The sequence below is a fragment of the Neophocaena asiaeorientalis genome, unplaced genomic scaffold (assembly GCF_003031525.2).
Source record: "Neophocaena asiaeorientalis asiaeorientalis breed wild unplaced genomic scaffold, Neophocaena_asiaeorientalis_V1.1 scaffold177, whole genome shotgun sequence".
NCBI lineage: Eukaryota > Metazoa > Chordata > Mammalia > Artiodactyla > Phocoenidae > Neophocaena > Neophocaena asiaeorientalis.
In genome coordinates, this window is record NW_020172779.1 from 23,045,234 (window position 1) to 23,056,468 (window position 11,235).

The 11,235-nt window shown below is 53.0% G+C and overlaps 2 protein-coding genes across 2 annotated transcripts in view; both read left to right on the forward strand.

The window, feature by feature from the left end:
- WDR97 (WD repeat domain 97) overlaps nucleotides 1-1,649 on the forward strand; it is a 9,899-nt gene extending 8,250 nt beyond the window's left edge. Inside the window, exons 22-24 of the mRNA XM_024741030.1 lie at nucleotides 338-792; nucleotides 889-950; nucleotides 1,043-1,649. Of these exons, the coding sequence (XP_024596798.1) occupies nucleotides 338-792; nucleotides 889-950; nucleotides 1,043-1,245 (720 nt within the window). The 3' untranslated portion in view covers nucleotides 1,246-1,649. The remainder of the gene's footprint in view (nucleotides 1-337; nucleotides 793-888; nucleotides 951-1,042) is intronic.
- Nucleotides 1,650-8,672: 7,023 nt separating this feature from the next.
- HGH1 (HGH1 cochaperone) lies at nucleotides 8,673-10,585 on the forward strand. The gene is made up of 6 exons (XM_024741153.1): nucleotides 8,673-9,324; nucleotides 9,397-9,497; nucleotides 9,596-9,694; nucleotides 9,897-9,988; nucleotides 10,082-10,204; nucleotides 10,290-10,585. The coding sequence occupies exons 1-6, from the start codon at nucleotides 8,699-8,701 to the stop codon at nucleotides 10,467-10,469; spliced, it is 1,221 nt and encodes a 406-aa protein (XP_024596921.1). The 5' UTR covers nucleotides 8,673-8,698; the 3' UTR covers nucleotides 10,470-10,585.
- The last annotated feature ends 650 nt before the right edge of the window (nucleotides 10,586-11,235 follow it).

Sequence of the window (11,235 nt, forward strand, 5' to 3'; positions counted from 1 at the left end):
GCCACCTGCCCGCAGAGCATCTCGCCTTCTCCCCAGCCTTTTCCCAAGTGCAGAGGGGAGAGCCAGGTGAGGCCAGCGGGCTCCTTGCCCCGCTCTGGCTCTGCGCCTCTTCCATCCTCCCCCATCCCTCACCCCTCCCCCATCTCCCGGGATCTTCCTGCGCCTCCCCAGGAGGGAGTCTGGGGTGGGGTCTCAGGCTTGGAGCCATGGGCAGCACCTCTCCAGCCTCCACTGGCCAACTCCCCAGGAGATGGAAACTATGCCGCCATCTGTAGCCAAGTTGTCAGAGATGCTGCCTGAGGTCTCAGAGACCTCAGCACTTCACCCTCCTTCGAAGGAGACCCTGTCGCAGATTTCCATGGTCTCTGGGGCAACTGTTCATATCTCTGTGATGCCCTCAAGCGTCTCCCGGACGCCCTCACCGGTGGTCTCACCCGGAGAGCCGGACTTGGCCGCCCTGGAGTTGCAGGCCCAGCAGACGCTCGCACAGATGCGCTTTGGGCGGACGCAACGTGCACTGTCTGGGACACTGACACACTTCTGCCCCTTGCCTGAGGCCCACTTGCAATCCTCCACGCCAGCTGCACAGCCTGATGAGCCACTGCCTCTGGAGCAGACGACCTGGTCACAGTCAAAAATGCTGGACCTGGGGCCCATCGACGCACTCAACCTCTTCTGCGAGCAGCATGGGGCTCAGCAGCAGGGCCCCCCGCAGGAGGAGCCCGAGACCCCGCCCCCACGCCCGCCCCCACAGAGGCCCAGCATGGTGGTGCCACAGCCCCGGGAACCCCGGTGAGCACGCCACGGGTCCCTGGAAGAGGCTGGGGCAGAGCCTGTGTGGAACAGCTGAGGCGCGGGCTCAGCCAAACCTGCCTCCTTACCCTCCAGGCACTACTCCATCCTCCGGCTTCAGGAGGCCAAGGTCCAGAGGTCTCCAATGAAACTGAGGGGTGAGTAGGGACAGGAATAGAAATCGGACCCTGACCTCTACCCCAACCCAGCCCAGTTCCCGCGGAGCACTGACCCCACTGCTGGCCCCCAGGCCGAATGCTGTCCCGGCTCTGGGCGGGCCGCACCCTAGATGGCGCCATCCGGATGCTGAAGCTGCCACTGCCCCGGGTGGAACTGCAGCCTTTCCCCCCAGACTGGCCCAGGCCTGCCCATCCGCTGCCCCCGCAGCTCCTGCAGCCTGCCCTGCAACGCTACTTTCTGCCAGATGACATGGACCCTGACAGCTACAGCTGAGCTGGCTGGTGACCCTGGCCTGACCCTGCCTCCCCCTTTTCCCTCCAGCATGGAGTCAGGACATGGCTCTCCAGCCGGCTGTTCACCCCAGCCAAGGCCCAGGGCCCGAATAAAGTCCAGAGGCCACGGCCAGCTCACTGGATGCCACCTTCACCTTTGGGGGCCCCTGATGTGGGCAAGGGGGGGGTCTGGCTGGTGTGTCATGAACCTGCTGGTGGCCAGCTGCATGTGTGAGGCAGGAGCTGGGGGACTGGTGGGGTCTGGGATGGGACAGGGTCTGGGCTCGGGTCAGCACGTAGTAGAGCAGCGTTCTTGGTGCGGGAGGGCCTGTCTGCCCAGAGAGGGAACCTGCCGCACGGGCACGGCCCTGCTCGGGCACTCAGCCACGGTGCTCAGGACGGGAGCGGGAGACTGACGGGTGGGCCGGGGAGAGGGGAGGGTCTGGGTGGTCGCAGGTGTGTGGGGGGGAACTTGCAGTCATTTGATGCAGGTGAAACCAGGAGTCAGTCGGAGCTTTGCTACCTTTAGGCTGGAAAGGAGAAAACTTAATGACGAGGCCCCGTGTGCTTTATCCAAGAAGCAGTAAAGGGGCAGTGTTCTCTGGACCTTTCAACCTAGAAGTCACCAGGAGATTCACCTTGTCTGTGAAGCACGGGGTCTCAGGGCCTCGGCCTTCTTCTGAACTGCCATGACCTCAAAGGGCACCGACCCAACCACACGTGGAGCCCACGTGCGCACTTACTAGGACGGCTTTTGCGACGGGCCCGTTCTAGCTTTCTACATCCTACTGCTGGGTTACCTGAGCAGCGATTTCTTTCCTGTATTTTCAGCCTCTGACTTCAGACACTTCTGCTCAGTGGCTCTGTGGTTAAAATTGGTCTCCCACACCTTTCCCGCAGCCCCTAACCTGTGCAGGGGCTCTTGTTACAGGGCTGCTGAGTGGGCAGCTCTTTCCTAGGCCAAGGAGGGCCAGAAGTGCCAGGTCCAGATAACTGAAAAACTTGACGTTTTTATAAAAGGACCTGTACCTGCTACAACAAGGACTGAGGCCCGCAGTAGTCTGCATCTACTGGTGTTTCTATGTTTCGAATTACAGAAGCAATAAATGCTTTAAAAAATACAGACATGGGAATTCCCTGGCAGTCCAATGGTTAGGACTCTGCGCTTTTACTGCCGAGGACTCAGGTTCGATCCTTGGCTGGGGAACTAAGATTCCGCAAGCCATGCAGTGCAGCCAAAAAAAAAACCAACATACAAACGTGAGAAAGTAGGGCAAAAGTTTAAACAGGTCAAAATCCCCACTAATCATAAAGGAAAACACTAATATATTTATTAATACATATTAATATATAACTTTTAAAATTAGGAAATATATTAATCAAAATATACCATTAAGAGTAAAAAGTCAGGCCACAGAGTGGGAGAACATATTTGAAATACATGTAACTAAAAATGGCTTGTCTCCAAAATATATAAAGAAGTTCTACAAATTAATAAAAAAAAAATCACACAACCCAATTAAATGTATAAAAAGCTAGAATGGGATTTCCACTATAGATGTTAAAATACCAAATATATATATAGCAAACAGAAATACATATTTTTTTCCACTTCCTGACTGTGTGACGTTAAACAAGTTACCTATGTTCTCTAAGCCTCAGTTTCCAATCTATGAAATGTGGATAATAAAGCTATGACACCTCACAGGACTGCTGTGAGGATTAAATGAATCGTTGTATCTAAAGAGCTTAGGAGCAGTGCTGGGCACAGCGTAGGCAGATAGAAAACAAAGCCGGAACCCTTCCTCACATCATTTATGAGAGTAATTTTCAGATGAAGATTGTAATGTAGAAAATAAAACTATAAATATATCAGAAAGTAATTTAGAAAAATAATTAACTGAGAACACTCAGAAAAGACAGATATATTTGCTGATTTAAAAAAAAAAGTTATGGCAAAAGACAACATAAAGACAAAACTCAAAGCAGATCATACATGTAAAATTATAAAAATTTAGGAAGAAAACATAAATCCTTTGGACCTAGCAATTGATGAAGAGTCTTGACATAACGCCCAAGGCACCATATGTAAAAGAAAACAAATCAATAAATTGGACTTTATCAAATTTTAAAACTGCTCTGGGAAAGGCCTTGTTAATAAGATGAAAAGACAATCTACAGACTGGGAGAAAATATCTGCAAATGACATAGCCACAAAGGACACATATCCAGAATATATAAGCAACTCTCAAAATTAACTAAAAACCAAACAATCTCCTTAGAAAACAGGCAAAAGACACAAAACAGACATTTCACCCAAGAGGAGATGAAGACGGCAAACGAGCACACGAGAAGATGCTCCACATCGCCATCCATTAGGGAAGTGTAAATTAAGAATGGCTCAAATTTAAAAAGTGACGCCACCAAATGCTGGAGATGTGGAGCAACTGGATCTGTGTACGATGCTGGCGGGAATGTAAAATGGTCCAGACACTGGAAAGCAATTTGGCAACTTCTTGAAAAGCAGGACTCAGCCATCATACTGCTGGGCATTTATCCCAGAGAAATGAGGACTTAAGTCCACACACAACCATACTATGCACCAACGTTTATAGCAGCTTTATTTGTAACAGCCCCAAACTGTCAATGACACAAAGGTCCTTCAACAGGTGAATGGCTGGCTAATCTGTGGCACATCCACACCATGAAATACTCCTCAGCAATAAAAATAAATTATTAACACAACAACCTGGATGAATCTCCAGATAATTATGCTGAGTGAAAAAAGCCAATCTCAAAACATTCCATTTAAATAACGTTCTTGCGATGACAAAATTATAGAGCTGAAGAACAGATTAGTGGTTGCCTGGGGTTAAGGATGGGCAGGAGAGGGCGGAGCAGGAGGGAGATCTCTGTGGTGATGAAGCTATTCTCTATTTTGACTGTGATATTGGTTACACGAATCTACACAAGGGATAAAGAGGCATGGAAGGACTTCCCTGGTGGTCCAGTGGTAAAGAATCCGCCTTACAATGCGGGGAACGTGGGTTCGACCCCTGGTCAGGGAACTAAGATCCCACACGCCGCAGGGCAGCTAAGCCCGTGCGCCACAACTACTGAGCTCGCGCGCCTCAACTAGAACCCGCGTGTTGCAAACGACAGAGCCCGTGTACCCTGGAGCCTGTGTGCCACAGCTAGAGAAGAGAAAACCCGCATGCCACAACTAGAGAGAAGCCAGCACACCACAACGAACAGCCCGCATGCCGCAACTAAGACCCGATGCATCCAAACATAAATAAAATAATTAAATAATAAATCTTAAAAAAAAAAAAAAAAGGCACGAATCTACACACACAATTTCACTTTGACACTGTATTATAGCCTCATTAAGAGTAACCACTGAAGAACCTAGAACAGGCAGCTTTGTAGAGACAGAAAATAGCCATGAGGTCACTGGAGGGGTTGGGAGGTTAGAGTTCCTGCTCTGGGGGGTGACAATGTTTTGGAAACACACAGTGGTGATGGTGGCAGAATGTTGTGGGTGTGATTAATGCCACTAATTATACACTTAAAAATAATTAAATGGGGGAATTCCCTGTTGGTCCAGGGGTTAGGACTTGGCGCTCTCACTGCCGAGGGCAAGGGTTCAATCCCTGGTTGGGGAACTAAGATCCCACAAGCTGTGCAGCACAGCCAAAAAAATGGTCAATTTTGTTACATGTATTTTACAACCATTTACAACAGTTAATGTAACACACCAGAAACCACTGAATTTAAATGGATGATCTGTACTGTATGTGGATTATATCTCAATATGTTACCGAACGGAACTTGGGTCTGCTTGCCTGATGCACAGCGAAACCAATCTGCTGACACCGGGCTGTAGTGAAGGAGGGTACGGCGTTTATTGCAGGTGCCAATCAAGAAGAACTGGCAGCTCATATTCAAAAGACCTGAACTCCCCAGTGGCTTTCAGGGAATGGCTTTTAACGACAGTGTGAGGGAGAGTGTCATGGGTTTCGTGATCAGCTCGTGCGCAGTCCTCTGGTTGGTTGATGGTGAGGTAACAGGGTACTAGGTATTTTGGAAATCTCAATTATCAGTTTTCTGCGGTCTAAGTGCTGGTGGTCAGCATGCAGTTAACTTCTTCCACCTGCTGGGGGCTTTAGTATCTGCAAAACCACTCAAGGATATGGCTCAGGATATTATCTATAGCCTTCAAGTAGAACTAAAGGTCCTTGACTTTGTTTTATGGCTAAACTATTATTACTTTGTCTAGACTGCTCTCTCTTTTTTGCTACGTTTTCCCACTTCTCTGATTCAATTTGCTCTCTGGAACTCAGGGACAGCCTAGGAGGCTAAAGCTCCTCTACAAACAAGAGGTGGGGGACGTGGCGGTGGGAGGGGGTGTCTGTCCCCAAGAAGGCCCTGCAGGGTCCTGTTTGGTTTCAAATAAAGCTATTTTCAAAAACACACAGAAGGGACTTCCCTGGTGGCACAGAGGTTAAGAATCCGCCTGCCAATGCAGGGGACACGGGTTTGAGCCCTGGTCCGGGAAGATCCCACATGCCGCGGAGCAGCTAAGCCGGTGCACCACAACTACTGAGCCTGCGCTCTAGAGCCCACAAGCCACAACTACTGAGCCCACGTGCCACAACTACCGAAGCCTGCGCGCCTAGAGCCCGTGCTCCGCAACAAGAGAAGCCACCGCAATGAGAAACCCACGCACCACAACGAAGAGTAGCCCCCGCGCGCCACAACTAGAGAAAGCCCACGCACAGCAACGAAGACCCAACACAGCCAAAAATAAATAAAAATAAAACAAAATTTAAAAATTAAAAAAAAAAAAACAAACTACAGAAGGGCCTCCCTGGTGGCACAGTGGTTAAGAATCTGCCTGCCAATACAAGGGACACAGCTTCCAGCACTGGTCCGGGAAGATCCCACATGCCACGGAGCACCTAAGCCCGTGCGCCACAACTACTGAGCCTGAGCTCTAGAGCCCGCAAGCCACAACTACTGAGCCCACATGCCACAACTACTGAAGCCTGCGTGCCTAGAGCCCATGTTTCGCAACAAGAGAAGCCACCGCAATGAGAAGGCCGCACATCGCAACCAAGAGTAGCCCCCGCTCACCGCAACTAGAGAAAACCCACGCACAGCAACGAAGACCCAACACAGCCAAAAATAACTAACTAAATAAATAAAAACACACAGAAGCTTCCTTAAAGGGGCTTCCACTGGCCAAATTGAGGATCAAAATAATGACAGTAAAGTATTATATTTCTTTGAATAAACTAGGAATCCATGAGACTACATTGACATAAATAGGTAAAGAGAAAGCTTTTTTCCCTACAATAAATGATAAAATTAGAAAATAGCCATTTGGAAACCATCACAGTAAAAACTAATTCAGAGAAAAAAACAATACATGCAAAAACTAGGGAGTGAAAGGTGGATGAGGAACAGAGTGTTTACATAGCCTCAAAGCATCCCCCCATAAAATACTTACTAAATACAAGAAGAAAAAGAGTAATCTGACAGGGAAGAAGCTTGGGCCACTCCATCATAATTAAGTGATCAAAATAAGCCTCTCCCGCGCTGAGACAAACTGACATTGTGCCACCTGATTGGACAGGATGAAAAGAACCCAGGATTTCCTCCAGAGCATTCCTGCCAGAAATGCACAACCTGAATCTAATCAGGAGACAACCAGACAAATACAAATCGAGGAACATGCTACACAATAGCTGGCGGTGGTCTGTCTCAAGGGCATGAAGAGCTGTTCCCACGTGCACACAAGAGGTGAGACAAAGGTCATTACTGGGGTGACCTGGGAATTTGAGGTCTCAGGGTCAAGGCTATGTGGGGGTTCTTTGTACAGTTCTTGTACCTTTAACTTTGAAATCACTTCCAAACACTTTGGATCTTTTAATTCACCGTGGGCATATTTAAGGCTCCCTAGCTGGTGATTACTGTAAACACATCCTTGATGCAGTCAAATCACAGGCCTGCTCATTAGTCCCCTGCTCACGCCAGTGGGCCCTGAAGGTGCACATTTCTGTCTCAGTCAAAAGTACCCACCAGAGGGCATCATTTACCTAGGTTATCCACAATATTCTAATTCCATACCTTGAGGAATTTTCAACTCTTATGGCCTGGCCGGGATCTGTGTGTCCCGAGGATGTGGTTGCCTTGGAGAGGTGGCACGTCCTTGGACTCATCCATCCTCTTCCTCAATTTCCATGGGACTTTCAGGAAAGTTTAGATTGGGATTGAGGCTATGGGTCTCAGGCGGGGCACGTCCCAGCTCTTGGACGTTATGACCTCCTGACTTCAGGGCCATATTTTTCCCTGTAAGTGGCTCTTCTGGGCATCACTGCCCCTAGAGGCTTCGTCCTAGCCCTTAGTGTGAAACAAAAATAATATCTATTAAGAGGCTTATAACCTATGTAAAAGTAAAGTACATAACAAATAACCCATGACTCAGGTAATAAGTGGGGGGAAACCCCGATATTAGAAAAGAAGAAAGGTCTCAAATCAATGACCTCAGCTTCTACCTTAAGAAACTAGAAAAAGAACAGCAAATTAAACTCAAAGTAAGCAGAAGAAAGGAAACAGTAAGGTCAAAGTAGAAATCAATAAACTTGAAAAAGAAAACAATAAAGAAATGAATCCAAAAGGTGGTTCTTTAACAAGACCAGTAAGGGCTTCCGTGGTGGCGCACTGGTTAAGAATCCGCCTGCCAATACAGAGGACACGAGGTCGAGCCCTGGTTCGGGAAGATTCCCACATGCCGCAAAGCAACTAAGCCCGTGCGCCACAACTACTGAGCCCGCGCGCCTAGAGCCTGTGCTCTGCAAGGAGAAGCCATCGCAATGAGAAGCCCGCGCACCGGGACGAAGAGTAGCCCCCGCTCTCCGCAAATAGAGAGAGCCCGCGCGCAGCAAGAAAGACCCAACACAGGCAAAAATTAAAAAAAAAAAAGTTTTCGCAAATTGAATACAACCATATATAAAACCGAAAATATATCACGATCAAACGGAGAGTATGCCAGGGATACACTAGAAAGGCAATCACTGTAATTGATCCTGCTTTTCTTCCCGCGAAGACGGATGTTTGCCAATCATGAAGGAAGAGGGAATGTAATCGGTCTGCTATCAGCGGCTGGCAGGACCCCCAAGGGACGGTGCCATGCCGGGGCCCAAAGCTTGTCCCTGCACGACCCCCACCACCGCGCAGAGCCCGAGGTCCCCGGCTTCCGGCCGGCAACCAATCCCACAATCCCCCGGGCTTGGCGTGGCCCCGCCTCCGCGCGCCGGTCCCGCCCCTTGCGCAGAGTCGGTAGCCTCGGATTGGTCACCGGGGCTTCCGGTACCCTGGTGGGCGGGGCCGCTGCCCACCTGTAGGCGCACCACATAGCTGAGCTAGCGTAGCGGAGCACGCCGACAAGCATGCGGGAGGACGAAGGGGTCGTTGGCGGGTCAGCCGGTGGCCTCGCCTCCGTAGGGTCGCCGATACTGGAGGCCGGCCCGAAGGCGGAGGCGGCGAAGCTGCTGCCTTTCCTGGCGCTCGGGGCGCGGGCTGACCTGCAGGCGGCGGCGGCGCAGCATGTGCTGGCGCTGACCGGCTCGGGGCCCGGCCGCACGCTGCTGGCCGGCCAGGCGGCACTGCTGCGGGCTCTGGTCGAGCTGGCGGTGGCCCCTGCTCCAGCCCCGGCCCGAGACGCCGCTCGCGCGCTAGTCAATTTGGCTGCCGACCCTGGCCTGCACGAGCCGCTGCTGGCGGCCGAGCCCGGACTACCTGCCCGCCTGCTGGGCTGCGCTTTGGACCCACAGTGGCCCTGGGCCGAGGAGGCGGCCGCCGCGCTGGCTAACCTCAGCCGCGAGCCGGTGCCATGTACTGCGCTGATGGCGGCGCTGGCGGCCGCTGAGCCCGGGGAGTCGGGCCTGGAGCGGCTGGTGCTCGCTCTGTGCACTCCTGGCTACAACGCCCGCGCGCCCCTGCACTACTTGGGGCCGATGCTCTCCAACCTCAGCCAGCGTCCTGCGACGCGCGCTTTCCTGCTGAATCACGACAGGTGAAGCCCAGGGCGCTCGCGGGGAGGGCGTGGAAATGAGCAGGGACGGCACTGAGTGGTCTTTCCCTCCAGGTGCGTGGTCCAGCGGCTGCTGCCCCTTACCCAATACCCGGACTCCTCGGTGCGCAGGGGCGGGGTGGTGGGGACACTGCGAAACTGCTGCTTCGAGCACCGTGAGTGGTGGCGAGGAAGTTGCCGTGTCGGGGAGTGGGAGGAATAGACTGGACCCTGGGGCCCCTCTGGACTGGCCTCCATTCCTGTTTCTCCCCAGGACACCATGAGTGGTTGCTTGGGCCTGAGGTGGACATTCTCCCCTACTTGCTACTGCCCCTGGCTGGGCCTGAGGACTTCTCCGAGGAGGAGATGGAGCGTGAGTGGCTTGGGTTGAGCCTCAGGGTTGGTCTGGCAGGAGGGGAGGCCAGTGGGGGGAGAGGCAGAAGGAAGTGTCCAGATCAGGGCCCCTTCTGAAACCTTCTAGCAGGGAGTTGCTGAACACAGATGGGCCTTACAATGGCAGGGTCTTGCCTAGCAGACCAGGGGCCAGCATAGGGACCCAGTGAATTCACTCCTAGGGCTGCCCATTGACCTGCAATACCTGCCACAAGACAAGCAGCGAGATCCTGATGCCGACATCCGCAAGATGCTCATTGAGGCCATCATGCTGGTGAGCCAGAGTACTGCTACGTTAACGTCACCGCCCCCACACACACTTATATATTAGCACACTGATGTCTGGATAACCTCTGCCGTCTCCCAGCTGACGGCCACGGCACCTGGTCGGAAGCAGGTGAGGGACCAGGGAGCCTACTTGATCCTGCGCGAGCTGCACAACTGGGAGCCGGAGCCCGATGTGCGGGTGACTTGTGAGAAACTCATCCAGGTGGGTGCAGGGTTGGGGGAGTGGTGGATGTCCACAGTGTGCCAGCCAGCTGCTCACCTGCTTCCCCTGCCTGCCCTGCTGGCAGGTTCTCATTGGGGATGAGCCAGAGCATGGCATGGAAAACCTGCTGGAGGTACAAGTACCTGAGGACGTTGAGCGACAGCTGCAGCAGCAGGACCGCCAGGAGCAGAGCAGCGCGAGCGGTGCGGCAGCAGCTGGAGCTGTGGCCCCAGAGACGCGCTCAGAGGGAGCTGCACCCACCTGAGGCCCGCGAAGCCTGCCGCCAGCTCTGGGCCCACCTTTGCTCGCCATCCGTCCAGGCCTCCCAGACCGGGTCTGTGTGCAGCCGCCCGCAGGCCTCTGGGTCCCCTGGCTCTGTGCTCTGTTGGCTCCAGCAAGAATGCTGGTTGCTCAGAGGAGGACTGTTCAGCCAGAGCTGGCCCAACCCTATGACTTGCTCAGGTATCTCCACGGGGATGGCCAGCAGGACCGGACAGAAAAACACTGCAAGCCCAAGGGGCTAGCTGGAGCTTCCCAGTCCCAACGGTGCTACAGGGGTCTGGGCATAGGGGGGCACCCAGGTGCTTGCAGTGCCCCTTGGTACCAGTCCCACCCCAGGCCCCTCCATCCTGGGGCCCTGCCTGAGACCCAGCCTCAAAGGGCTCACCTGTTGAGGTTTTCACCAGCCACAGCCTGTCGTGGGGTCTAGCCAGGGCTGCACCCCTGTGGCCTGTCCTCGGAGCACTTGCTGGGTGTTCCCTCCCCTTCATGCTCCCCACCTTTCCACTTGACCTGTGCCCAAACCTGCCCTTCGCTCTTTGCAAGCTCCTCAAGTCCTATTTCCCAGTCCTGGGCTGAGCTGATGCCCTCGCTCTCCCCCACTAGCTAGGCCCTCTCGCTGGTCAGCTTGCCTGAGCCTCAGCTCCCCAGAGCCCCTTGCCTGCCGAGCTGAGAGCCTCCCTGATGTGCCTGCAGCCTTGCCCTGGGCTCGTCTTTCCCCTGACCACCCTCCAAAGCTGGAGACACTCCAC

Coding starts and splice junctions, on each gene's coding strand:
- HGH1 (XM_024741153.1), top strand. CDS start 8,699: ATGCGGGAGGACGAAGGGGTCGTTGGCGGGTCAGCCGGTGGCCTCGCC. Junction 9,498..9,595: donor AAACTGCTGCTTCGAGCACC/GTGAGTGGTGGC, acceptor GTTTCTCCCCAG/GACACCATGAGTGGTTGCTT. Junction 9,989..10,081: donor TCATTGAGGCCATCATGCTG/GTGAGCCAGAGT, acceptor GCCGTCTCCCAG/CTGACGGCCACGGCACCTGG.